Raw genomic sequence first — 24845 nt, 5'->3', positions numbered from 1 at the left:
TCAGGACAGGCTATGGACCCAGGATCCCAGCTGTGCTGGCTGAGGCAGGAGGCAGTTTGTGCTCCTTGGGCAAGGACAAACCCACGCAGGAAAAAGCTGCCATGGAGCAGGCTTACCTGAGGAGCTGTGTGGGACGCTGCCATCCCCACGGACGATGGGTGGTAAGGGCACATTGTCCTGCTTCCTCAAGACCTTTTTCTTCAAGGCACCACCAGGGTGTTTTTTCTGCACTCCAGAAGCTGTGCCATTGACAGGTGGTAGGTTAATCCCTGCAGGAACCAAATAGGAGTTTATAAGTGGAGGGTGCTGGACAGGCTGATGATGAAAAGAGCCTGGAAACTTGCTGGAGGTGGGTAACATCTCTTTGTTATCCCAAAGAACTTCAAATATAGCAATAATATACCACTTTATACCAAGTATAACACTAAAATGGGCCAATGATCACAGAATCACAGAATCCAAGAAGAGTTTGGTTTGGAGGGCACCTTTAAGCACCATTTAGTCCAACCCCTGTGAGCAGGGACATATTCATCTCTGGTGTTTTCATTAGAAGGAACTGAATTTTGTTTTTTTTCAGGTTGAAAAGCATTCTTTTGGAGTCACCTTCTCGGGAGGCTGCTCTCCAGGAGAGAGTCTGAACCCTCAGTGTACTTTGCAAGACAGAATTTTCTACTCTGAAAGACTTTAGAGGTAAAGGTGGGAGGCTGATATTCTGGTACTGACTCAGTGAGGCCATAGGGAAGACACTTCACACCTCTGTATTTTTCTTTGGGAAAAATAAATAAATCCTATTTAAGCTTCCACTCAGATGCAAGCCAAACAGCCCCCCAGTCTGATTGCAACAATGTGCAAAGGGCAAGCAAGTGGTCAGAAAGGACCACAAGTGTAGCCACCACTTACTTGCTTCAGCTTCATCCCCGGGCTCAACTGTATCAGGAGGCTGCAAGAATCTTTTATTTTTTCTTCTGTTCTTTATCCCTTCCACTATATGCTCTATGTCCTTTGGCTCTAAGTGCTCTTCAGCCAACTTCCACAATGCAGCACGGATCTAGGTGCAATGGAAATACATCACAGACTGTAAGCAGAGACACACAAACCAGACACAACATCTCATCCCGGGCACAGAGTCCATAAAGTGCCACAGGCTTCAGTGCAGCTCCACAGACATTCCAATAGTTTCAGAGGAAGGTCTCCCATCCTCACCCTGGCAATTACACACAGCGAGGTGGAACCCTTCAGTGCCACAACCTTACACTGTTGCAACTGCAACCTCTGTCAGGAAGGCCTGCTTGAAGCATGAAAGTCATAGGAGTGCTCCAAGACAGATGAAGAGCTCACATGGCCAGTGAGCAGGCAGTTCAGTTCCCACAGGCCATGGCAGGAGAATAAAAACCATGTGCAATACCCAGCAAGAAGGGGTAATGAGCTGTTGCTTAACACTCATGGCCAGGAACTACAGCTGTTTCTCCCTTCCTGCCTTCTGAAGGACTCAGTTCTGAAGGACTCTGAAAGGACTTGGTCTCTGAGACCATGAGACCAAAAGGAGGAGTCGTGAAAACAAGTTGCAGAAACACGGATGTTAATGAGCAGAAAACTTGAGAGTGAGAGGGCTGTGAGATGCAGCCACAAAGGTAACCCAGAAAAGTAAAACTCTCCCATTTTATTTTGCAGCCTTGCTTACACTCAACATTAGAATCTTTGCTTCTCTGCTTCTGAGGGTGCACTTTGCCTACATTCACTAATGTGTAGCTTACTCTGTCATTCAGAACTTCTCTAAAACAGCCTTTGCACATAAAGTATGCTTCTGGCATGACCTTAACACCATTTCCAAACTTGACACCACTGGAAATAGTCAAGCAATTGCTCAGTAGCTGTCAAATATATTCCCAAGAGAATCCCTATCCCCCAGGAGGGGAAGATTATGATTTTCAGTGACATTGTGGGCCAGGTACTAAATAGCCACTGGAGAGGAGGTCTGCTCATCCCTGTCCTTATTCCTTACCTTTCCAAAGCCTTCCTTGATCTCTTTGTCACTGGTAAAACCAGGACTGCTGGGATGACCCAGCTCCTTGGCCCGGCTCAGTGGGAGGCCTGGTAATGGAAGCAAAGGCTCTTGTAAATCTCTGGCAGACTTCAAGCCCCCAAAAATACCATGCTGGGCAACAGGCAAGACAGGTTCCAGATTGCAGAGCTCCCATTAAACACAGAGACTGGGATTGAGAGCAGCAAGGTACATCCTCCTAGACCCTCTCCCAAGGGATGGGCTACTGGCAGCAGCCATGACATTTACTCTGTTGGCCAGCAGACTGAGACCTGCTGCATGATGAAGGCTGCAGCCCCTGGATGCTGGAGAGCCTCTGTACTTGATAGAGAAGGGCAGAGATGGAGATTGCTCTTGACAGAGATCCCTATTTGCCCTTATTCATGCTGATTTTAGTAAACATCTTCTTTCTGGTTCCTAAAAGAAGTCCTGTGTTCTAATACCTACATTTAGATCAACATTTTCTTCTCTTTGTTGGAATATTTAAGAGGACATTCAAAGAAAAGCTTAGCATTGAGGGAGTGTTACCCAAATGTGTACTGTCTTCTTGACACTAGAGAATGCATTTTCTAACTGTAAGATATGCACCTTCCATTTCCTCTGCCTGCCCCACAGCTGAGCAGCCCTACAGCTCCAGGGGGCACTGGCAGAGCACAGCTCATTGCAGGGAGCACATGCAGGGCACAGCTGTTCCCTGGGAATGTGCTCAGGCTCTCCAGGCTGCCACAAGAGCCTTCCTCCCACCAGAGAAGGGCCCAGCTCCCCCCTTACCTTTTTGTGAGGCTGAGCCATGCTCAGCCTTCACCTGGTCCTCCCTGGCAGTGACTCTGGGGCCAGTGCTGCTCTGCGGCTCCTGGGCCAAGGTCCCCTGAGCTGGCTGGGAGCCGAGACCTTCATTGCCAAGGTTGGGCTTTGGCACATGGGTCCTCAAGCCAAAAAGGTCAGCCAGTTCCCTTGGGAACAGAGGCATCCCAGATCCTAGCCCGCACCAAGAGTTCTTTGCCTTCTTCCTCTCCATTTTTGTTGTAGTCTCAGAGGAAGCTGTAATTCAGGTACAAGAGAAGAAGTGAGTTCATTGAACTCATGCCTTTACAATCAGCCCATCTAATGGATGAGGAATTCAAAGCATATTTTAGTTACTGGAAAGACTGGTTGGTAATTTTTAATGAAACTAGCATCAGTTTAATTTCTCTGAACAATATGGAGCTGGAAAGAGAGAAGGGTTCTACTACTTCATGTGTTGCCTATTGCCTCCCCACTACTACAGGATGCCTTTGCTTCCAAACAGTTGGAAATTCACAGTGGTCTCTAGAATGTGACTCTGTCTAGGAAGTAATTGATTTCAAAAGTAGTTTTCAAGGCCTCTTTTTCTGTAGGTCTCACTCAATGCTATGTTGGGTTTTGCACTTTTGGGATTTTTATATTACTCTTTCCAACAAAGGAAGTGCTGGGACACAAACAATGTTAGATGCAAAGGAAGTTTTGCTTTCTCCTTTAATGTACCCAGTATTCAGCAAGCCTGTATTTGTAGGGAACAAAGTGGTTATCCAAAAGTTCCATTTTTGCTCCACTTACCTGGTCCAGGGGTTTATTCCCTACCTTCTTTTCAACAGACCCCCAAACATATACATGACCTGACTCAAAACATTTCTGATCTTGCCTAATACTGTCAATTCAAAATTTGTTATTTCATTCTGAAATACTCTCCAACAGAGCTGTTAGAACTAAAAGAACTAAATCTTTACATGGTTTCAAAGAGGATAAAATCATATGGCAGCCAAGCAGGATGAGTGTCTTAAAACTGGATTCTTTCACCCTGTAGAATGCTGCGGTCAGTAATAAAGGTGAGACAGGTAAGGTTTAATGAGGCCATTTCTAGTCCAGAATTAATCCAGCAAAAATGTCACCTTATTTACTGAGCACCCTAGCTGCACTAAACATTCCAGATGTATATCAGCAAATAAGGAGTCATTCCAAAGTGTCTGTACCCAGGATTTGACAGAACTAACCCTGAGCAAAGGGACCGGGGGATCTAATTCCTGTTTCTGCATCAGCAGAATTATTTCTTCAAGTCTCATCTCTCCTATCATTACACACCCAGAGATGGCAAAGGAACAACAACAGTGTCACTGAGGCTTTCAACCTGAAAGCATTGGCTGACCCAGATGCAACAGAGACTGCATTTTGTGTGGCACAATTCCACCTGCCTGGGATCAGGCAAGGCAGGAGCAGGGACAAGGCAGAAAGCAACTCCTCCCTAGCCTCAGCCTGCAACTCTGATACAGGCAGAGGGAGCCAGGGAAGAGATTTGTCATCCTGACCCTGTTGGGGATCTCATTTCACAGGGAGGCCCAGGCACAGTGAATTTTCACCTGATGGTTACAGAAGCAGCACCTGAATTTGCAGACACCTCTCCTGTAGCCAGCATTTGCCCAAGCATATTCTCCTGGCTGCAGAATTTGACAGTCAAGGATCACAGTATTCAAAGGTCTGCAGGATCCAGACCCGTGAAATACAGTTCCAAGTGACACCACTACAATTAAAAATGGAATCTATAGCCACGTCCAGGAGAGGACCCATCTTGAGGTGCTTTGAAGCCCTGCCTCCTCTTCCCCACCACCACCTCTGCTCTAGGGGCTTATGGTGTTGGGTTTGACATTGTAATGGATCATCATGGATGGGCAAAATGGTGAATACACAGAGATTTGCCTCAACACATGGAACACCTGACTGTGCAAAATGACCACACGAGATGGGAAGAGTGAGATGAACAGCGCACTGGAGCTGCAGACACCTTGGCTTACCTCATCTCCTGGGGCTTCTGGAAATCCTGATGTGGCAGGGACCCTGCAGTGCTGCCAACTGGGGGGCTTCCTGCCTTCCTTATTGGGGGGATCAAAGGTGGTCCCAATAACCCCTTCTTCGTATCCCCACCAATGGAATAGAGCGAGAAAGCCTGGAAAGAGTAGAACATATTGCTCAGATCAAGCATCCAGCCTTGCCCCCATTCATGCCTGAAGATATTCAGATATGCCCTCAGCTGAGACCTGGCAGGAAAAGTCAAACTGATGGTGGAGCTTGGACCAGGAGGGGAATGGAAAGGGAGGTGCCGATGGAGAGACCATGTCTCAGATTTGCCACCTCTCCCCTCATGCACACTTCTCTGCAAGTGTGGCTTCATTCCCAACAGGCATTCACATGTTGGACATCAAGATGTTCTGGGGTGCCACTGCCTCCACTGGCATTTTGGATGGCATGGGAGTGGGTTTAGATCACTATTGTCTCCCTGCCCCTAAAGGTTCCTAACAGCCAGTGCTGATCTCCAGCCAATTTCCACAAATCCATTCTGCAGAATGACAAAACCTCCTTTTTCCAAGCCCCTCATTTCTTCTGCTGCTGTGCTTCCCTCCTGCAGATCCCCCGCAGCCTTTGAACCCAGATGCTGCTGAGCTCTCAGGGTGCTCGCTGCTCTCCAGCTCCCACACTTCCATCATCTCAGGCTCACTGGCATTTAGAAGCTCAGTAGAGCTCCCTGCCCTGCTGCTCTCTGCAAGGTCTCAGCCTGCCCAAGTTCCTCCAGGGCCCCCATGCCTTGGCCAGGAAGGGGGCTGGAGGCAGAGGGTGCAGGTGCACACCCTTCCTTCATATCCCATCATTGCTGGCACAGTGAAAGAGCCAAACCAGGACCTGTTCAAACTTCAGGGAACTTCAAGTTCGTGTCATGGAAAAGGTCTCACAGCTCTGCCTACAGCACATCAAGTGAAACTTTACACAGGACTTTGTCTCCTTACCTCATGTCCTCTTCCCTCTGCTCTCTGCTCCTGTATTTTTATCCGGTGCTCATCAGAGCCATTGCCATTTCCCCCATTCTCCTGCTCTCTGCCATATGTCTGCCCTGGCATGGTGGAAGGAGAGCCCTTCTGGATGGAAGGCAATGGCTTGGATGGAAGGAGCATTGAGGGATTTCCAATGGAAAACCTCTTGGCAAGAGGATATCCGGTGAGGCCTGCGAAGTGGAGACACAAAATGTAACAAAGGCCACAATGCAAACCTAAAGCAGCTTACGCTCTAGATTTCATGGGACACATTTCCTGCCAACTTCTAAACAGGGAAGCATGCTTCTGCTGGCGGACACTGGAGGCAGGCCAGGGGAAAACCCTGACCCACTTCCACAGGGCTGCCACAGGAACAGCCTGGCCTCTGGGCTGCCCTGGGACAGCAGGAGCCCAGAGCCCTGTGCTGTACCCAGGAATGGCTCAGCTGCACATGCACCCTCCTGCTCCTCTCCCTGCCCCACAGCTGAGCAGCCCGACAGCTCCAGGGGCACTGGGAGCACAGCTCATTGCAGGGGCACATGCAGGGCACAGCTGTTCCCTGGCAATGTGCACAGGCTCTCTGGGCTGCCACAAGAGCCTTCCTCCCACCAGAGAGAGCCCAGCTCCCCCTCACCTCTGTGTGAGGCTGAGCCATGCTCAGAGGGGAAGGAGTGAGTTAGCTGAACTCCCACCTTTATCATCAACACATCTTACAGGTGTGGCACTCGAGGGGAATAATTTTTAATTACTGTGAAAATTCCTTTGGCTTTCTTTTTCATGGAACTAGCCTGTGTTTGATTTCTCTCAACAGTATTGACTTAGCAAGTCTGAAGGGAAACATGGAAGGGTCCAATGATAAGAGGGGAAAAAAGTTTCCTTCTTTGAGGCTGGCCTTATGGAAATCCCCAGGAAAGACCTACACAGATGTGACTGCCAGTTCTGCAAACCACAAAGACCTCTCAGCAAGCAGGCAGGCCTTATTGGTGTTTCTATAGCACCATAATACCATCCTCAGGTTTGGACATGATCAGCAAGCCAAGGAAGAATGGGAAATTTATCTTTACTGACACCCAGCATTGAGGGAAAAAAAAAGAAACAGGACTTGCATCTCATGACCATGTCCAATTTGTGGTCAGCTGTGGCCACAGTCCCTATCCTGGCTGACAGTGTGACTGATTTGGCTACTGTCAAAAAGGAGAAAGTAGAGTAAAATAATTAAAGAATTTTGTGGTGCCATGGCGTCCTTTCAGGATCATCTGTAGCTGTCAGCCACCTACTCTGACACAGAGTCAGCACTGGCCACCATGGACCAGTTTTCCCTGAAATCTGGTGGATTTTTTTTTTTGCCATTTGGCTTCAGCCTTTCACCTCCTTTCTATCCTCACCTTTGCCTTCAGAGGTCTTTCCTTTTGCAGTAAATTCCATCTTCAAACCCCTGCTTCTGCCTCACAGAAGTGTCTGGGTTTGAATTCGGGAGTAATCTCAGTGTGGGCAGCGACAGGAGCTTTGTACCCAGCCTTAGCACGAGGTTGGGCGACTCCAGTCGCCAGCACTCACTCACAGAGGCAGAGCCAGACTGTGACTGTGTCAACCACAACTGTCACAGCCCTGGCGTGGGGCTGCCCCTTTGTGATGCACTGGTAGTTACATCTATGGTTCTCTGGTTTCCATGGCTGCAAAACCACACCCCAAGTTCCATTCCTTTCCCTTCCCCAGGGCACCCAGCCCTAAGCTGGGCCAGGCCAGGCCTGAGGATTTCACACTGTCTAGGCAGTAAACCATTTCCAAAGCTACTTTTCAAGGTCTTTATTTCTGTAATTCCCACTCAGTTCTGGGTTGCAGCTTGTTGGTGTGGGATTTTGTTTATTTCTCTTCACATCCAACTAAGTGGTGGGGCACAAACATGGCACTAGGTGGTGGAAGTCAAAGAAGCTTTGCACTCCCCAGTTCAGGACCCCAGAATTCAGTTGGCTGATAGCTGTAGGGAACAAACTGACCATCAACCTTCCACTTTTGCTCTGCTTCATTGTTCCAGGGGTTTATTCCCTGCTTTCTTTATTGCAGAGGCACCCAAACCTAACATAATCATCATCTGCCTCAGAACATTTCTGATCTTGGTAGTTCCTGACAATTCAAAATTTTCTTAATGGAAATAGCCCAGGCAGGTTATTCTAAACAGAGTGGATAAAACTAATCATGCTTGATTTGGCAGAACTAAGCCTGAGCCATGGGGCCCATGGGTCTGATCCCTTTTTATACATCTGCAAAATTATTTCTTCAAGTCTCATCTCTCCTACCTATTCAAAGGAGCTTTGTACTCATCATTAGTATTCAGGGGGCTGATATGATCAGTGTATCTGTAGGGTGTAAATTGGCCATGCAAATTTCTCCTTCATTGTGGCAAGGCTTTATTCCGGCTTCCTTTCCTTCACACACACCCAAACCCAACATTACAACTCCTGCCTCCTGAGTTAGAATAGTTGACTCCTTTTTAATACAAGTGTACCTGGACTTAAGCAGGGACACTGGGCTAATCATAGTGGGAACTGGTTTGTAAGCCTTGTGCAAGCATTTTTCAGTAGAAAGAGGTAGATGAGATTTTACAACACATTCATGAGCAAGTCTGACCAAGAAGCCAAAGTACAAGACAAATACTTCCAAATCTGCCACCCATGGGGAAAGGAATCAGAAAAAAAGATTAAACAAATGCCATTGCAGCTGAATTCCCTGCATTTATCCCATGGTCCTGTTGTCAATGCAGGTGAACCCAACAGGAAGAAATTATGAAGTCTGACTCAATTCAGAAGGCTGAATGATTTCTTTATTACAACTATACTAAAATACATTAATATACTATATAAAAGGAGGATACTAAAACTGCATACTACTTTCTTTGACTCTAACACAACTCGTGACCCTCTCTGAGAGTCCAGCCCCAGGTGGGTTGGATTGGCCATCACGCTCAAACAATCCTTATCAGAATACAATAAAGTGCTCACTCCAGATAAACAAATCTCCAAACACATTCCACATGAGAAAAAACAAGGAGCAAAAATAGAAATTGTTTTCTCTTTCATTTCTCTCTGTGCACCTCTATGAAAAATCCTGAGAGAGGGAGAAATGTGCTGCCACAATTGTGTATGCTAAACCTTCTTACTAAACATGGATATAGAGATTAAAAACATAGGGAGTATGACATTAAAGAGGTTGATATGTGTATTATAACTACTTAGTGTTACCTAAGTTTCTTCTGATGGAACCTGATTTGTTTGCAAATGAAACTGATAGGTGTTAACTTGTGCATAACTGGAATGTAGACCTGCCTTGAAAACACAGTCTTGACAAGACACAAAAAAAAATTGTGCAACACCTGACATGGCTTGATTTTTTTTTAATTTTTTTTTTCTTTTCTACAGCAAACTACCTTTAAAATAGGTAGTTTGCAGTAGAAAAGCGGCTGTTTTATATAGTTACAAAATTCAGCAATATCTAGTGAAATTATTTTCTGGCTTGGCATATGCATATGGATTAGATAGTGGTAGATAACTTTATGTGCCAGGTCTGCCTCATTTTTTGTGAATTGTAGCAGTTCATGTTACTTGCAGATTTAACAGCCAGGGTAGATTGTGCTCAACAAAATTTCTGGGCCTTTGTTTCTCCCATCTCTTTGCTATTTCTTAGGGTTTAGGTAGATTGACTCCCCATTCATGAAGCAGTAAGGTAATTTTCAGCACTACACATGCATTTTAATCTTACTGACAATTTGCAACATGCTAATTTAGAGTGGAGCTTTTTCCTGACTTCCATTTTCAAGGGCCCTCTAGGTCTATTAAACTGTGTTTATATCTGTATGAATACAGCTACTTCATTACATCTAAAACATTCAGAATTACAATGTGGAAGGTCAAGAATACAAGGCTTAATTGATAGAATTTCAGGAATGATGGGTTATATTTGGAGGGGGAGATAGAAGGAATGGAAGTTAAACAGGAGTCTTTAAATGGCAAGTTTAAATCTCCCAGAATAGATGCATTAAATGTACAGGCCAGATTACTATTTTCTGCCACAAGGAATGTTGCTCAAATAAACTACATAAATCAAGGTCATTGGTGCTGGTGCTACTAACAATTGGTTATTTACAGCTGGAGTTTTTCTACTTGCAAAAGCACTTTCCTGACATTAGAGGCATTATCTGTTGTGATCTGAGAGAGATCCAAGAAAATAAAACACGATCAAGTAAAACCAAAACTGAGACAGTATATGTCTATAGAGCCTTACTTCAGACAGTCAGAATGTAGTGCTAGTTAAATCTGGGACAAAGGTGCTGCCTTTATTTACTGGTTGGCAATTTTCTTGTAGGGAAGGAAACCAAAAGCTCAAGAATTTGACAGATTGCAAGTCACTTTTGGATGCAAGCAATACCTTACAGTATTTTTCATGGAAAAAGCCCAAAACCCAACAAAAAGCCAAACTAACCACAAAAACCCCCTTGAGACAAGACCAACACAAAACCTAAATATTAAGTATTTCTGTAGCTTTCCACTATTGAAAAAAAACACCTGGTGGTGATATGGAAGGGTATTGGTGGTTATGCTCAAGGCTATTCTTATACCCTCAGACTTTAACTAAATTTTCATATTGATTATGAGGTGGAACTCATTACTAGAACTTGATGGATTTTGAGGAAAGCTTTTTTTTTGGGTGAAGAACATCAGAAACCATTCAAAAGCGCTTTTTGTGTTACGAGAATACGAGGCTTTGGCTTTCTGCTGTCATTGTACTCCATTAAGTTGCCTTTTGCAGCCCGAGAAAATGCATTAATAACTCTGCCAAGTGTTCCCTGGAGGAGAAGCCGTGGTCAGGTTGCAGGATGGGCACAAAGCCACCGGGTGGCAGAGGAGACTGAACTATCCGGCAGCTCTGTGAGCAGCAGTGCCTGGGTTTGTGTTCCTGGCTGGGAAAGAGACCCGAGTAAGGCACCTGAGCTTCCTGCTCAATCTTCTAGAGGATTTTTCAGGAGCTGGGAAAGCAGAGAGAAGGGAAGAATCCAGTAGATCTAGTAACAGACTGAAGTACTCTGCTGGCCAGCTTAAATTGCTACACAAGTGTTGCATTGAGAAAGCAGTGCATAATCTAATGCACAGTTATAGGGTTTACTTGGAATAACATCCGTGTCCAAAAGCAGCATGTGCTTTCAATCTTTGTCCTGTTCTTCCTCTTTGCTTCTTATCTGAAATTTAAACTATTGACTGCTTTGAAGAAGGTGAAATGAAAAAAAGAGATCAATTATTTCCTCTTCTCTGTTGTACGGAAAACAGTAGTACTGGTATATTTTTTATAAGGTACTAGACTATTCCCACCTTCCTGTTGTGTGTGAGGGGCCTCATACTCTGAACTCTGCTGCTTCTCCCCTCACTGCCTCTATGTTTACACTTCAGGATTACGGCTTTAAAAGAAAGTGGAAAAAAAAATCCAAGTTGCAGTGCATCAGTTCCTCTGATGGAACAGTTCTGCATTCACTTCATGCTTAGTGTGCTAGATTGGTTTTAATTACTTTGTTTGCTTGATTTATAGTGAGAGATATTTGTTCTGCAGCTCATTACTTGAGGTCTCTGCATCTATCTAGAGCCTTCAAGTCACCACTGCCCATCATGAAGCCTGGAGCTGAATAAGAGACTGAGGTGATCTGGGTGAGGGACACAGTAGAGGAGCAATGTTGTCCATTCTGCTCTCTCTTTCTGTGCCTTGGGGTGGGCTGGAGCACCTGGAATATAACTTGAGAAATGCTGAAGATGCCCAAATAACTCACAGTGAATCCATTCAGCATTCTCTCTGTGAAAATTTACCTGTTAATATGAAAAAAACCCCATGGTGGCGGCTGGTAAGCGAGCAGCAGACAGCTTGTTAATAGGTCATTAGTAAAGTCCAGTTATTCTTTTCTTAAGATCAATGGATAATATAGTTTCTCACTCCATTGAAAGTGTTGATTAGCTAAAACTGAGGTATGGGCACTATGTGACTGGTTAACAACAGTTGCCTGGAGACCTGAGTCTTTGTAAATTTAGCAGGAATAATAATATATATTATATGCCAAATATAATAATACATTTATATAAATTATTATATAATATTTAATATTTGTGTTTATATTTATAACTGCAGATATGTTTATATTTATTTTAAGAACAGATTTATATTATTATATAAGAATATATTTATTATAAACAAAACCTGCCAAATATAATAATAAGACCACACAGATTCCTAGATGATAGCATACAGAAATCAAATAGCATGGGAAACATGGGCAGCACAAGTCACTAAAAGAAGAGGGTGCTGGAAAATAATTGTTTGCTTTGCATTTTGAAGATATTTCTGGTGTCAACTATTTTTCAAAAGCAAGCAAGGGGCAGTGTCAGTGAGCCAATGTTTTCCTTTGCTGGTAGAGCCTGGGACATGTATCCCTTCCTCTTGCTCTGGAAATGAAATTTATGGCTGAAATGTTCTCTGATTCATAAAAAGCAGGAAAATAATTCATCTAGGGCCTGATGCTCTGATTCCCATGTGATTCTTTTCATCTTTAGAGTAAAGTTTATCTGATAGGTGCTAACCCTTCTTCTCTCCAAGCTGCAAATTAAAATAATTAGCAAACAAAGCCTGTTGTAGATTTTCCATTGAAGCTGCAAAAAATACAAACAGACAGAGAAGCATCAAGGCACTTTTTCTTTCTTGTTCAAACATTATAAATGTCACCGATCATTTCACAGAATTAATCTTGCAAGATTAATTGCAAGAGCAGAAATGGTGTGAAAAGGGTAGGCTGTGAAAAAAAAAAAACAAAACTGGGTGAACGTTAATGCAAGTACTCTGGTTGTCAGTGATTCAAGCAAACAAGACACTTAGTGGTAGGTTGGCTGAAGAATATTTCTATAACAGAGAGAAATGAAGTGTGTAGAGTAGTAAATGCAATCTGAAGAGCCATTTCCTGGCAACAGTTTTTGTTTGTGTCATAGCCCACCACTAGAGAAAGCATGGCTGTGTGTTCCTGTGTTTTTGTGCTGAGACTTTCCCTTCTTTGCTGTGAGCTACAGCGATGTGGGGTGTCCTGTGTGGAAATGAAACTTTCTAGGAAGTGTAAATGCTAAAGAAAGCAAAGGGTTGCTTCTTTGCATGTGCAGAATTTGGCTTGAAATACCAGCCCAGAAAGCAAATTGTGAAAGTTCCTCAGTCATTATTTAATTCAAATTTGTTTGGGAGAACAACAAGGTGACTCGTTTTTTCCACTAGGGGTTTAGAGGTATGTCCTTGGCTTTTAGTGTTTGATCAAAACTTGACAGGTTATTTAAAGCGGCGGGTTGTTTAAAGTTTAAATCATTATTTTGGCAGTTGATAATAGCATATCACAGGTGCTTAGGAATCAAATCTTTGGGCCTTTATACAGGCAAATAACCTCAATAAAATCCCTAACATAACCTCTGATACAGCAGACATTGTAAATATTGCAATAAAGGCTTGATCCTTTAAGGTCATGTAAGTTTTACCCAAAGTTTTCTTTTTTAGATACTAGAACCTGGATATTGTGCTGTAAACTTTGGTGTACTAGTGCACCTTCCTTTAGCTGTATCTGTAGATAGACACTATCATACAGAACTTGTGATTACTGTGAGACCATGCTTGCTTTCTCATTACGAAGCTAATGGTGTGTCAAAAAACTGAGTTAAAAGGGCTTTGGAAATACATGATTCTGTGAATAAGTAGGCTGCATTTCTGAAAGAATGGTTGTTCCTGCACAATAGTGCATTTCCCTCAAAAAAATATTATTTTTCCTAAATATCTGAAACACTTCACAGATGAGTGGAAGAGGAAGGTCCTTTCACAGGGGCCAGCATGGTTTGGCTTACAACTAAACAACTTCCTTTGCTTGAAACCAAATTGAATGTTAGGTTTAAAGTACTTGCCTTCATCCATCCTCAATATTTTTAGTTATATGCTGTTTTGCAGCATATGACAAAATACAATTAGCTTTTCCATCTTGAGATTATATCTGGAGTCTTCAATCCTAGGTCCAGATAATTAGATGGGTTTCATTAACACAGAGGAACTAAGTGAAAGGAAGACTTCAGTGTCATGTTAATCCTTTTGTGTCCTTTCTCAGCCATCGATAGCACTTGGCAGGGGGGTTAAAGCAATGTGAAAAATACAGCACCAGCTCCAGTGGCAGGCCCATGGACATGAATGAACGCTGGCTCTTTCCCATGGGAAACAAAACTCACCCCTCCAGTTTCCTGATGTCAGTTTGTAAGAGGCATTTGGCACTGCCAGGGCAGCCCGAGTTGTAGGCGGTGGCAGGTTGGGTCTGGGAGACATCCTGCACCGTTTGGAATTTTAGGAGTGCACTTGGCTCCTTGTCTCCTCATTGTGTCACCACGAGCAGGAGCCCAGAGCTCCTGCAGAAACCATCGCAGCACTCAGTGGGAACAGACCTGTGTCCAGTCCTCACGCAGAGCTGTGGTGTCCAGCATCATCTCATTGGAATGAGGAACTGTTCCAGCTTTTTAGAAGGAGCTAAGGAGGTTTGGCCTTCAGATCAGCTCCTTCCCAGCTTTTGATTTGCTGCCCTGGGTAAGCTGCTGCTTGTGCCAACACTTGTTTCACAGCTGACCGCCCTGCTCTGCTGACCAGCAGCCATTGCAGGAGTTTCTGCCAGTGACATTGAATCTTTCAGATCACCCTAAGGAAAGCTCAGGGCAAAACCTGAGCATTGCCTGGGTGATGCTTTTAACATTAAATCTTTCCTCTGTGCTCCATGCCACGCACAGTAAATATTTGAGGAAGCAGGTTTGCTGCTCTAGAAATTCTTCAAAACAGTAATTAAACCACAACAGAACAAGATTTTTGGATGTGACACGATTCTCATTTTAATTCATTGTGCAGAAAACTTCAGGAGCACTGCTTGTGAGCTGTGTGTCTAACCTAAGTGACCTTGCAACCAAGAATTTAGAAAAGTGGGGAGAGATGGAATCACTACCACAAGGATCTGCATTGTGATTCTCCCACAGGCCTGAGGACACGGCCCACTTCCACTGGGCCGTGGCTTTTTACCCTACATCAAAACTTCATATTTCAGATTGTGGTGGTGAATCCCCCTGGCCTTGTCAGGCCACATGGTGATTTGAGAAACACTTGTCAGGCCTCGGCCTTGCTGAACAGCCCCTGGACCCAGCTCCTCAGGAGTTTTTCAGAAACACTGAGTGCTCCCAGGAGCTTGTGCTGTCTGATGAGCTCCTGGGGTGTTCTGTGAACAGCCTTGGAAACCACTTTTCTGGCCTCAGTGGCATGGCATCCTTCTTCTCCCACTTTCAAAGGCAGGCTGCTGACCCAAAGTGCAGCCATGAGGAAGCATTTTATTTTATAATCAACACTCCAAAAGGAGCCCCTTGGAGCTCTCCTGGACCACAGCAGCTGCCAGCAGCAGCCTCCCTTTGCGTGGGGCCTCTCAGAGCCAGCGAGCTCTCAGGTTTGCTGCTCTGGAAGGATCACCCATCAACAATGGATCCTGGGCCAACAGCCCCACTCCTGGAGTTAAGCTTGAGTGCTGTTAAGCTTTTAGGTGGTATTCCTTTGGATCCATGTTCTTTCTGTCCCCTTCTCAAATGCAAACACACACACACACACACACACACACACACACACACACACACGTATAGTTCTCAGTACATTTCTTGTTTAATTGACTGCATTGTATTTGTTACTTTTTTTCCTTGTTATGCCTTAATTGACCAGTAAGTAATAGTGTGAATGCTGCCATTGAATTTTGTTGAGCTGTTGCTCAATATTCAATCTGGCTTTTACTGAACCTTGCCAAAGAATTTTTAAGCAATCTTGGACACTTGTTTGTAACAAGCCATGGGACATGAGGTGCAGGGTTGACATTGAAAAGCAGGAGAGTCATTCCAAAGTGACAAGTTTAACTGTCCATTTTATTACTCTTCTATGTATTTCACTCTAATAAGACAAGCCAAGCTTTTATTGGAGGCAGAATGTGTGTGGGATGCACTACAGTATTATCCCATAATACTGTGGTCTGAATGGCACCCAGGATGGAGTTTAAAAAGATTTGAGGAACCCTTGTCACTTGTTATTTGCCTCACAACAGGTTGCAAACAACACAGTTGGACTGCTGTCCTGGGTAAATATACATACAGATGATTTTTCCAAAGCAGTGCATCTTTTTTCGTGTCCTCTTCTTACCTATGAAATTATGACTGAAAACACCTGTGAGCCAGATCTGTGTGAGGCTGCAAAGGAGCAAAGCTTTGGGATTTGGGCACACTCCTCTTGATTTCTTTTCTCAGGCCTTTTGTGAGCACAGAGTACATCTACATGGAAAACTTTTGACTATACAGGATCTTGTGGGTCCATTGTCCCCCAGACATGTCAATGGGTGGCTGAGTTGTAATGCCAAATGACAAAGAGCAGTGCAAATGACACAAAGAAAACATGGTAAAAGAGGAAGAAGAGAAGCCCAGTGATGACAGGATGTGTGAGACACTGGCACATTGAGTGAGCTGCACTCCCATAACCTCTAGGCTGGATAGGTCTGGGTCTCACATTCTCTGCTTGGCTTATTTAAATTTTATTTATTTATTTACCTTTTTTTAAAACCATCAAAATAAAATATATACACTTAAAAATATGTCACCAAAATTTCAAGATACAATCAAAATACATTTAATCAAAACTACATCTAAATATCAGAACATATGTACATCTGTATCTATGAAGACTAATGCATAAATCGTATTCTTCAACTACTCTTCAAGCAGGCGGCAGCTTCTTCCTGAACTTGGAAGGATGAGAGCTCTTCTGGATGAGAAGCAAGGACTTTGCAGGTAAGAGACAATCAGAAGTGTCCAGACAAAACTTGGTAAGAGGATATCCAGTGAGGCCTGCGAAGTGGAGACACAAAATGTAACAAAGGCCACAATGCAAACCTAAAGCAGCTTAAGCTCTAGATTTCATGGGACACATTTCCTGCCAACTTCTAAACAGGGAAGCATGCTCCTGCTGGCAGACACTGGAGGCAGGCCAGGGGAAAACCCTGACCCACTTCCACAGGGCTGCCACAGGAACAGCCTGGCCTCTGGGCTGCCCTGGGACAGCAGGAGCCCAGAGCCCTGTGCTGTACCCAGGAATGGCTCAGCTGCACATGCACCCTCCTGCTCCTCTCCCTGCCCCACAGCTGAGCAGCCCGACAGCTCCAGGGGCACTGGCAGAGCACAGCTCATTGCAGGGGCACACGGGGCACAGCTGTTCCCTGGCAATGTGCACAGGCTCTCTGGGCTGCCACAAGAGCCTTCCTCCCACCAGAGAGAGCCCAGCTCCCCCTCACCTCTGTGTGAGGCTGAGCCATGCTCAGCCTTCACCTTGTCTTCAGTCTGGAGTTTCTTCAGGCACCCCATGTCATGACTAGGAAGGGCGATGGAGAAAGCGGGGGCAGATGCACGCCCTTCCTTCGTATTTCATCATTTTTGGCACAGCTAAGAGGTCAAATCCGAGGTGTCCAACTCAGCATTTGGTCATCTTCCTGGAGAACATCCTGCCTTCACCAGCACAGAATGTTGGAGAGGTTCTCCCGCATGTATCGAGGTTTGCTGGCAGCACACTTCTTCAGTTTGTTGCCCATAACCTCATAGAGGGCCAGGGCAAGCCTGGTGGCCACCGTGCGGACGTTGGCACTTCGGACAGGCAGAGCTTTTTTGTCCAGGAAGGACCAGAGCACAGGCAGGGCGTAGCGCTGGATGGCTTCAGGGCTCCTGGCGTAAACCCACTCCACGAGCTCTGCTGGGAGAGAGACACGGCTTCTTACCCACCAGCCTCCATGCAAACAAGGGTCTACCTCTGCTTTTGCTGCTTGGAAGCCTCTCTGGCTAAGATCAGTGAAAGAGCATGCACAACCCCATGATCCAGAAACGGGCAAAGCAGCTGGTGATCCTTGAAACAGAACCACCAATGCCTCAGGACTAATTTCTCCAACCAGAGCCTTGTCCCTGTGGCAGACTTTGTACCTTTACTAAATTATTTCACAATCTATTTCTGCATGAACAATGACTGAAATATCAAATTGCCTTTTATTCCTATTAAGGAGTTGTCTAAACCCACACTGAAGATTTGGAAATGCACCCTAGAGAGGCAATTAAGAGATTTCTAGTAAAAGGGATGATTCCATGTTTGTAACTTTGATGTCAAGTACCAAATGTCTAATCTGACTCTTCCCTTTGCTCAGTGGCACACAGCAAAGGGCAGTATGAGAACACACTTCAAAACTCCAGCCCCCCAGAGATGGCTGCTCCTTGACAGCTGGAGAAGAAATATCAGTGATTAGCTGGTGTCTTTGGCAGAATGATTTTGTAGCTCACAACACAGAGCTGTTTCAAACTTCAGCGTGTCTTAGAGAATTACCCAGACCCCATTGCCGTGGCATTTGGGCATCTCCACATTTTAATGGCATTTCCTCTCCAATGTTAATGGCATTTTTTCTTATAATGTCCACTGAAATAGGGGCATAGAGAGAGAAAAATGCTACACAAGCAGATTGAAATTTAACCAAAACGCAAGTATTTTTCTCACATTGTTTCTGAAATCTGCTCTCTGCTCATTTTCTGAACTGAACTATATCAAACAAAGACAAAAATTTGCTACTAACAGTATATTTGGAGGCCATACCTGCGATACAATCTGCGACATCCAGCAGAGCTTGGCCACTCATTTGGCTCCATTGATTGCTGCACTCTTTCATCAGTGATATTTTATCTACAAATGAAACATATGTTTTTGCTCACTCTTCTGAGGTCATAGGAAAAGACAGTGAGGAGGGAAAGGTCAGGGGCAACCCCATTTTATACAAGAAAGTAAATTTCTGCTGATTTTTAAATCCTTTTCATCTTTCCTTCCAGCCTACTTGGCAGGGTTTAAGATCCCAAAAGAAAAGTTCTCCTTTCACATTTGTAAATTCAAGCTTGTCTTCTGTACCAGGAGCTATGTTAAAACATTTCACATCAGGGATCTCAAGAGTTCGGCCACATGTAAGCAGTGAAAAGGGTTTGTATCCCACAGCAAAAAGGAAGAACCCCATCCTTGGGACTCAGGCAGTTCCTGAGTTCACAAAGCAGCTGAGCAGGAGAAAGTGGAAATGCCCCTTGGAGACCTGCCTCTTCAACACTCCATTTTTCAGTCATTTTCAGAGCTGACATAAATCTGTGTGGCAAAGGAATTTAGAGCAGCCAGTGCCCATGTAGATATTTGCTAGAGCAATCTTGCCCCACACAAAACAATATGTTGAACAAGGCACCATTGACATCTGGATTTAGATTTGTTATAAATAAATTAACTTGGTGAATTGTAAGTTCCCCTTTGAAAAAAGAAAACAAAGAAGAAAGAGGGAAAATAGGCAGCTAATGCCTATAATGTAGAGCCTTCCAGATGGCTGCTCTGCAGAAGCTCTGATGGGCCAGTGTCCCTTCATGCCAACAGCCAAGCTGTTCACTTGGGAAGTCAGATGGGGCCCAAGCAAACTCCAAAACCCCTTTGCCTCTGAATTGTAGCAAAGCTGTAGTCCAGGACTTGCTCTTCAGACAAGCAGCACAGAGCCAAGGGCTCCTGGGACTTTTGGGAATTGCTGATCACATTCAAGCCTGTTTGGGGACTGGTGCATAAGGGGCTGCACCTCCACAGCTTCTGGTGGGTGTCAGCTGGAGCATTCCACAGACAACAGCAGCTATCAAGGCACTCAGTGTTCTCTTTGTGTGGGAGAGGCAGAGATGCAGTTGAGGAGAGTCCATGCTGGGGGTCAGCCTCACCTAAATGAGCAATTGATTCTTCCAGTGCTCTCATAGCCGCAGCGTGAACCCCGGGATCATTTGAGCTCAGGTTCTTTGCTATTCCTTCTACCAAACGGATCATCACAGGGTTCATGGCATCATCCAGGAGCCCTATGATTTCAGCTAGCACATCCAGCGCCTTCTGCCTCACTTTCTTGTGGCTGTCACATATTCTCAGGACAAAATAATCAAAAATCTGTGAAGAGAACAAACAACATGAAAGCTGGATTAAAATGTCCTTGTTTGAAGAGTGGCTGCAGCACTCAGAAGATCCTTTCTCTCAGGTCAGCACTTGCTTGCCCAATTTCACTGTTTTCCTGTGGGCCACTCACTGGAATGGTTGTGCAACCTCATGCTGCTTGAAAGATTTTCTTCTGTTTTTAAGTGGTTTGGTTGGGGACAAAATAGTTCCTATGGTATTTCTCTCCACTATAAATCATTAAATCAATTCAATTTATTAATGAAAAAGGCTTCCTTTGCTTTACAAGTAAGGAAGCAGATATTTACAATGCCCATTTTTCTATATGGTTGCCTCACGTACTGAGGGCAATTATGATTTTGCCAAAACTATGGCTGGAGGAGATATAAGTTTTGTTTGTCTCAGAATCTGTGTCTGGAGAAGTGCAGGGCTCTGATCAACTCTTCCAGGATCTCTAACTAACAGGTGAACTTCTGAAATGTAATGTACTGTACAACTCTCATTAGAGCAGGTTCAGTCCACTTGACAGCCACATTATCAGGCACCTTTTTCTGGAAAAAGGGAAAAAGCAGTTACTGGGAGGAGAAGGCAGAGATCTGTTCTTAGCTGTTTTCCTCCTTTTCAAAGAGAATAAAAAGCCCCCCAAGAAGGGTGAGCGCTGTCTTTACCAAGAGGATTAGGGACAAGGATGGAAATGAGTAGCCAGAGTTGTGCCTGTGCAAGACAAGATGGAGTCTACAGATGTATTCTTTAAAAAATCCTGTGAGGGATGAGTATTCTCCTCTTGCACGGTTGGGGGGTAGGGAGGCAGAGATCTCTGAAGCTTGCTCTTGGGGGAAGAGATTTATTGGAGAATTCAGGAATGCCCAAGCCTCGTGCTCTCAGGCGTAGCACGTGGCTGGGCTTAGGAGGATGGGGGAAGGGAGAGAGAAACGGAGGGTTTAGGAGAGGGGAAGCCCCAGGGAGGAAGGGAGTCCAAGAGAGGGAGGAAGTCCAAGAGAGGGAGGAAGTCCAAGAGCGGAGGAGAGGGCCAAGAGGCCGCATGGCCGCTCGGAGCCCCCTTTTCAGGGGTTCCTAGGTGGGCTGGGACAAGGCATGGGCCAATGGGGTTACAGACTCCGATGCTTCAGGGGCAGGTACAGAGGTGTGGGATGAGCCACAATCTTTTGCGGGGTGGGATGGAACAGTCCATTTCACTCCATGATTCATCCAAGGGTAGAAGTGACATTCGGCTAGCTAAGATAACAATCATATCTATCTATCCTCTGCAACAATTGCCCTTTTTCGTTAAACTTTTGAAAAGGTAAATACAGACTTAATTACTATTTTTGCACATATTGGTACTGAAACTATACTTATTACTCTTAAAACAATCAAGCTTACTCTACAGAGTTTCTTTCAGCCAAGATGCAGAGCTCAAACCTCCAGATAAACTGTTTAGCTAGATTATTAATTGAAATTGAGGTGGCATTTATTTCTTTACTGATTGAGCATTTTAACCTTTTGACTGCTTTAGTCTAATGGAAGAATTTAACTGAGGTAGTGTTATTAAAATCTTTTGAGGAAGGTTCTATAATTGACTAGGTTGAAAAAGTCTATTAGAGCTTTGTATCAGTTAGAGATATGGTATCAGAGCTTGCAGTCTTGGCCAGAGTTACCCAGGCATTTGTCTTTGGTTAACCTATAGGTGAAATCTCAATACAAAAATTTGAAATAAGAGAACAAATGTAACAAGGGTATAAAATTAACATGCATGTGAAAATAAATGTCCATAGTCTTGAATTGTTTCTGGCAGGTAGTTTTCATCTCGTCTTAGCACAGTTCAAATCTGAGCGCTTGCTTCTTGGTTTGCACCTGCAAAGTCACTGCCATTGGTGAGGGCACTGCCAGATTTCGGTGTATGGCCTTACATTCTTTGCCGGGGTCCATCTGAGTCCTTCGCCTGTAGAGACACAAGCAAACCCTCTCTCCCATGTTACGAGGTTGCATGGGCTTTCTATTTGTCCTGTGACTGAGGTCTTGATCAAGACTTTTATTTTTACTTTTTTGTTGTTCAGGAAGTGTCTGTAAATGGGGATGTCAGGCTGTCCTATACAGCAATTTGAAAAATTGTATGCGTATGGGGCTTTGCTGAAGCTATTTTGGGGTGTGGCCTTATATATTCCCCTCTTCTGTTTTAATAAGCTGCTTTCTAGGGCCTCAGATGTCTTTTCTATGGTACCCCCCAACAGCTGGTAACCATAAGAGAAACGGAAGCAACTATCTCCTGCTGCTACTAGGAATTCTCTCTTGTCCAGAGATGGGACAGCCGTCCACTCTCTGGGACCATGAGGCTTGGATATATGCCTGTCCATCAGTTGGAGGCCATCAATGCTCCCCTGAGCATCCTGGGAAACTGAGGCAGCAGGGGTTGTATTGGTAGGGGTAGCACAGTTCTCCGTGGATCCTGTACTCGTCAAAGTAGCTGCTAGGTGCTGTTTCTCTTCCCCTGGCTGCATGCTAAGCTGTGAGTCAGCTGCAGCTGCCAACAGCTGGGGCAGAGGGGCAGGAGTGGAGACTGTCAGCAAAGGCTCATGGGAAAAACCTGAGGATGTGGAGGGCTCTCTCCAAGCTGAGGCTGCAGCTGTGGAATGTGGATGCAGCCTAGGAGAGGAAGCGGGGGCATCCAGGGGCTGCAGGGGCGGCGGTGGGGTGACGAGAACTACTTGTTGCGCGGCTGGCCGGAGTTCCGGGCGGGCACCCGGCACGGAGGGCTTTAGCGGCAAACCCGGAAGCGACTCGAAATTCCCCGGCAGCGGCGACGGCAGTGGAACTCCTTCTGGCGGCTCCGGGGGTCCTGCCGGCGCCGCCGCTGAGCTCGGGGGTTCTGGTTGATCGCACATCGCGGCACGGGCGGTGTGGGGATCAGCAGGCTCCATCGGCAGCGCGGCAGAGGCGGCAGGAACTGGCCGGACCGGGGGCACCGCGAACCGCGCATGCGGGGAGGGCGTCACGTGGTCCGCCGGCCGAACCAAGATGGCGGCCGCGTCTGCCGCCCCGCCGGAGCCGTCTGATGTTGGGCCCGCACCGCGGGGGGGTTGCCGGGAGGCGGGGGGTGGTGGGGTCGCGGCACGGGGCGCGGCGGGAGTGGCAGGCTCTATCGGCGGCACGGCAGAGGCGACGGGGACCGGCCGGACCGGGGGCACCGCGAACTGCGCATGCGCGGGGCGCACCACGTGGTCCGCCGGCCGAACAAAGATGGCGGCCGCGTCTGCCGCCCCGCCGGAGCATGCTGACGATGGGCACGTTCCGCGGGGGGGTTTGCGGGGGGCGGGGGGTGGCGGGGTCGCGGCGCGGAGACCCGGGGTGTCCCCCCACGGCCGGGGCTCGGGCTGGGGTGGGCGCACCGGGCTTCCCGGTGCTTCCTGTCGCACGTCCGGGATTGGGGGCGTGGCCAAGCGCCCTCCCGGCGCGGGCAGCGGCGGCAAGGCAGCGGCGGCGGTGATCGCCGGATCGAGCGTTTGTAGAAACGCGGCGAAGGCGCTTTGTAAGGAGCCAGCTAAAGTAGCAACCGCCGCTGCTATTAGAGGGTTTTCGGGGGGAGCCAGGGCGGGCACGAGCCCCGCGGCCAGTAGGGGGGGCGGGGCGGCCGCGGGGGCCGGGACAGGAGCAGCGACCGCGGGGGCTGGGGGTGGGGTCATGGTGGAGTCGGGAGGGGCGGGGGCGGCCGCGGCGGGGGCCGCCGAGCCCGGCGGCAGGCGGCGCGGCGCGGGGATCGGGGGGGTGCGGGGGGTGGTCGCGGGGGCCGGCGCAGCCTTGGCGGTTGGGGGTGGGGTCGCGGTCGCGGCGGAAGCGGCACGGGTGGAAGCGGCCGCGGGGGCCGGCGGCCGGCGGCGCGGCGCGGGGGTTGGGTGGGGGGTCGCAGGGGCCGGGGCGGGGGCGGCGGGAACCGCGTCACTCAGGGGGGCGGTTGCAGCCGGGGCCGCGGCGGGAGGGGGAAGGGCGGGGCGGAAGGGGATCGCGGCCATGCGGTCGTCAGCAGCCGCGTGGGCCGGCCACATGGCCGGGACCGGCTCTCGAGGAACGAACAGTTCGGCCACAGCTCTAAAAGCTGGGAGTAACTCGCAAGCAACGGCATCTCTCCTGGAAATCTCAATAAAAAGCCTATCACCTACTGAGTCCCAGAAGTCTTTGGTAAAGGCGGCTGATCGATCTGCATGAGGGAAGTGGGGCAGGACCCATTCCAAAAGGGATTTTAACTCTTTCTTAGGCAAAGTACTATTATGACTACGTAAAAGATGGTTCAATTGTTTGTAGAGATCTCTATCTTGGGTAGAGTGGGATTGTCCCATATTTTAGACCTGTGTAGCTCACCTCGAGTTCGCAAAAGCAGAGATCCTCTCCTCAGGACTCTGCACAGGTCCCCTCAGAGCTCCGGGCGTCTCTCCGGACGGCTTTTCCGTGCTCGGGACCTTCAGACCTCCCCCCTCGGGGCTTCCAGCGCAGGCAGTGCTAGGCAGTGCTCGGTGCGCTCTCTTAACGTGGCCACGTGCCACCAGCTCACAGCTCTTTGTCGGGCAGTCCCAAGAGCTCCAAAAGCTCGCTATTCACAGGCGATGGTGCTCGAGGGTAAAATGCCTCGGCAAACTTTAAAGAGATAAGGCTTCTACGTTGCTTAGCAACGACAGCCTGTGCTCAGAGCGAAGAGGAGGCTATCACAGGTAATTACCGTGCATGGAGGTGTCGAAATTCGTGGATTCCTTTTTCTTTCACGTTGGGCGCCAGTTGAGGGATGAGTATTCTCCTCTTGCACGGTTGGGGGGTAGGGAGGCAGAGATCTCTGAAGCTTGCTCTTGGGGGAAGAGATTTATTGGAGAATTCAGGAATGCCCAAGCCTCGTGCTCTCAGGCGTAGCACGTGGCTGGGCTTAG

General features: G+C 46.8%; 1 protein-coding gene across 2 annotated transcripts in view; it reads right to left on the bottom strand.

Moving 5' to 3' along the window:
* LOC146765975 (TOG array regulator of axonemal microtubules protein 2-like) overlaps positions 1–23637 on the bottom strand; it is a 33200-nt gene extending 9563 nt beyond the window's left edge. Inside the window, exons 1-2 of one of the 2 annotated variants that reach the window (XM_085592813.1) lie at positions 17249–23637; positions 117–16805 (exon numbers count right to left, since the gene is read on the bottom strand). In XM_085592813.1, the coding sequence (XP_085448939.1) occupies positions 21798–23615 (1818 nt within the window). In that variant the 5' untranslated portion in view covers positions 23616–23637 and the 3' untranslated portion in view covers positions 117–16805; positions 17249–21797. Of the gene's footprint in view, positions 1–116 lie in introns of both variants that reach the window. The other variant, XM_085592814.1, reaches the window with a different exon arrangement.
* Positions 23638–24845: the final 1208 nt, after the last annotated feature.

The sequence above is a fragment of the Lonchura striata genome, chromosome 15 (genome assembly GCF_050655825.1).
Source record: "Lonchura striata isolate lonStrDom1 chromosome 15, ASM5065582v1, whole genome shotgun sequence".
Classification (NCBI taxonomy): domain Eukaryota; kingdom Metazoa; phylum Chordata; class Aves; order Passeriformes; family Estrildidae; genus Lonchura; species Lonchura striata.
This window is presented reverse-complemented; position numbering and strand designations above follow the sequence as displayed.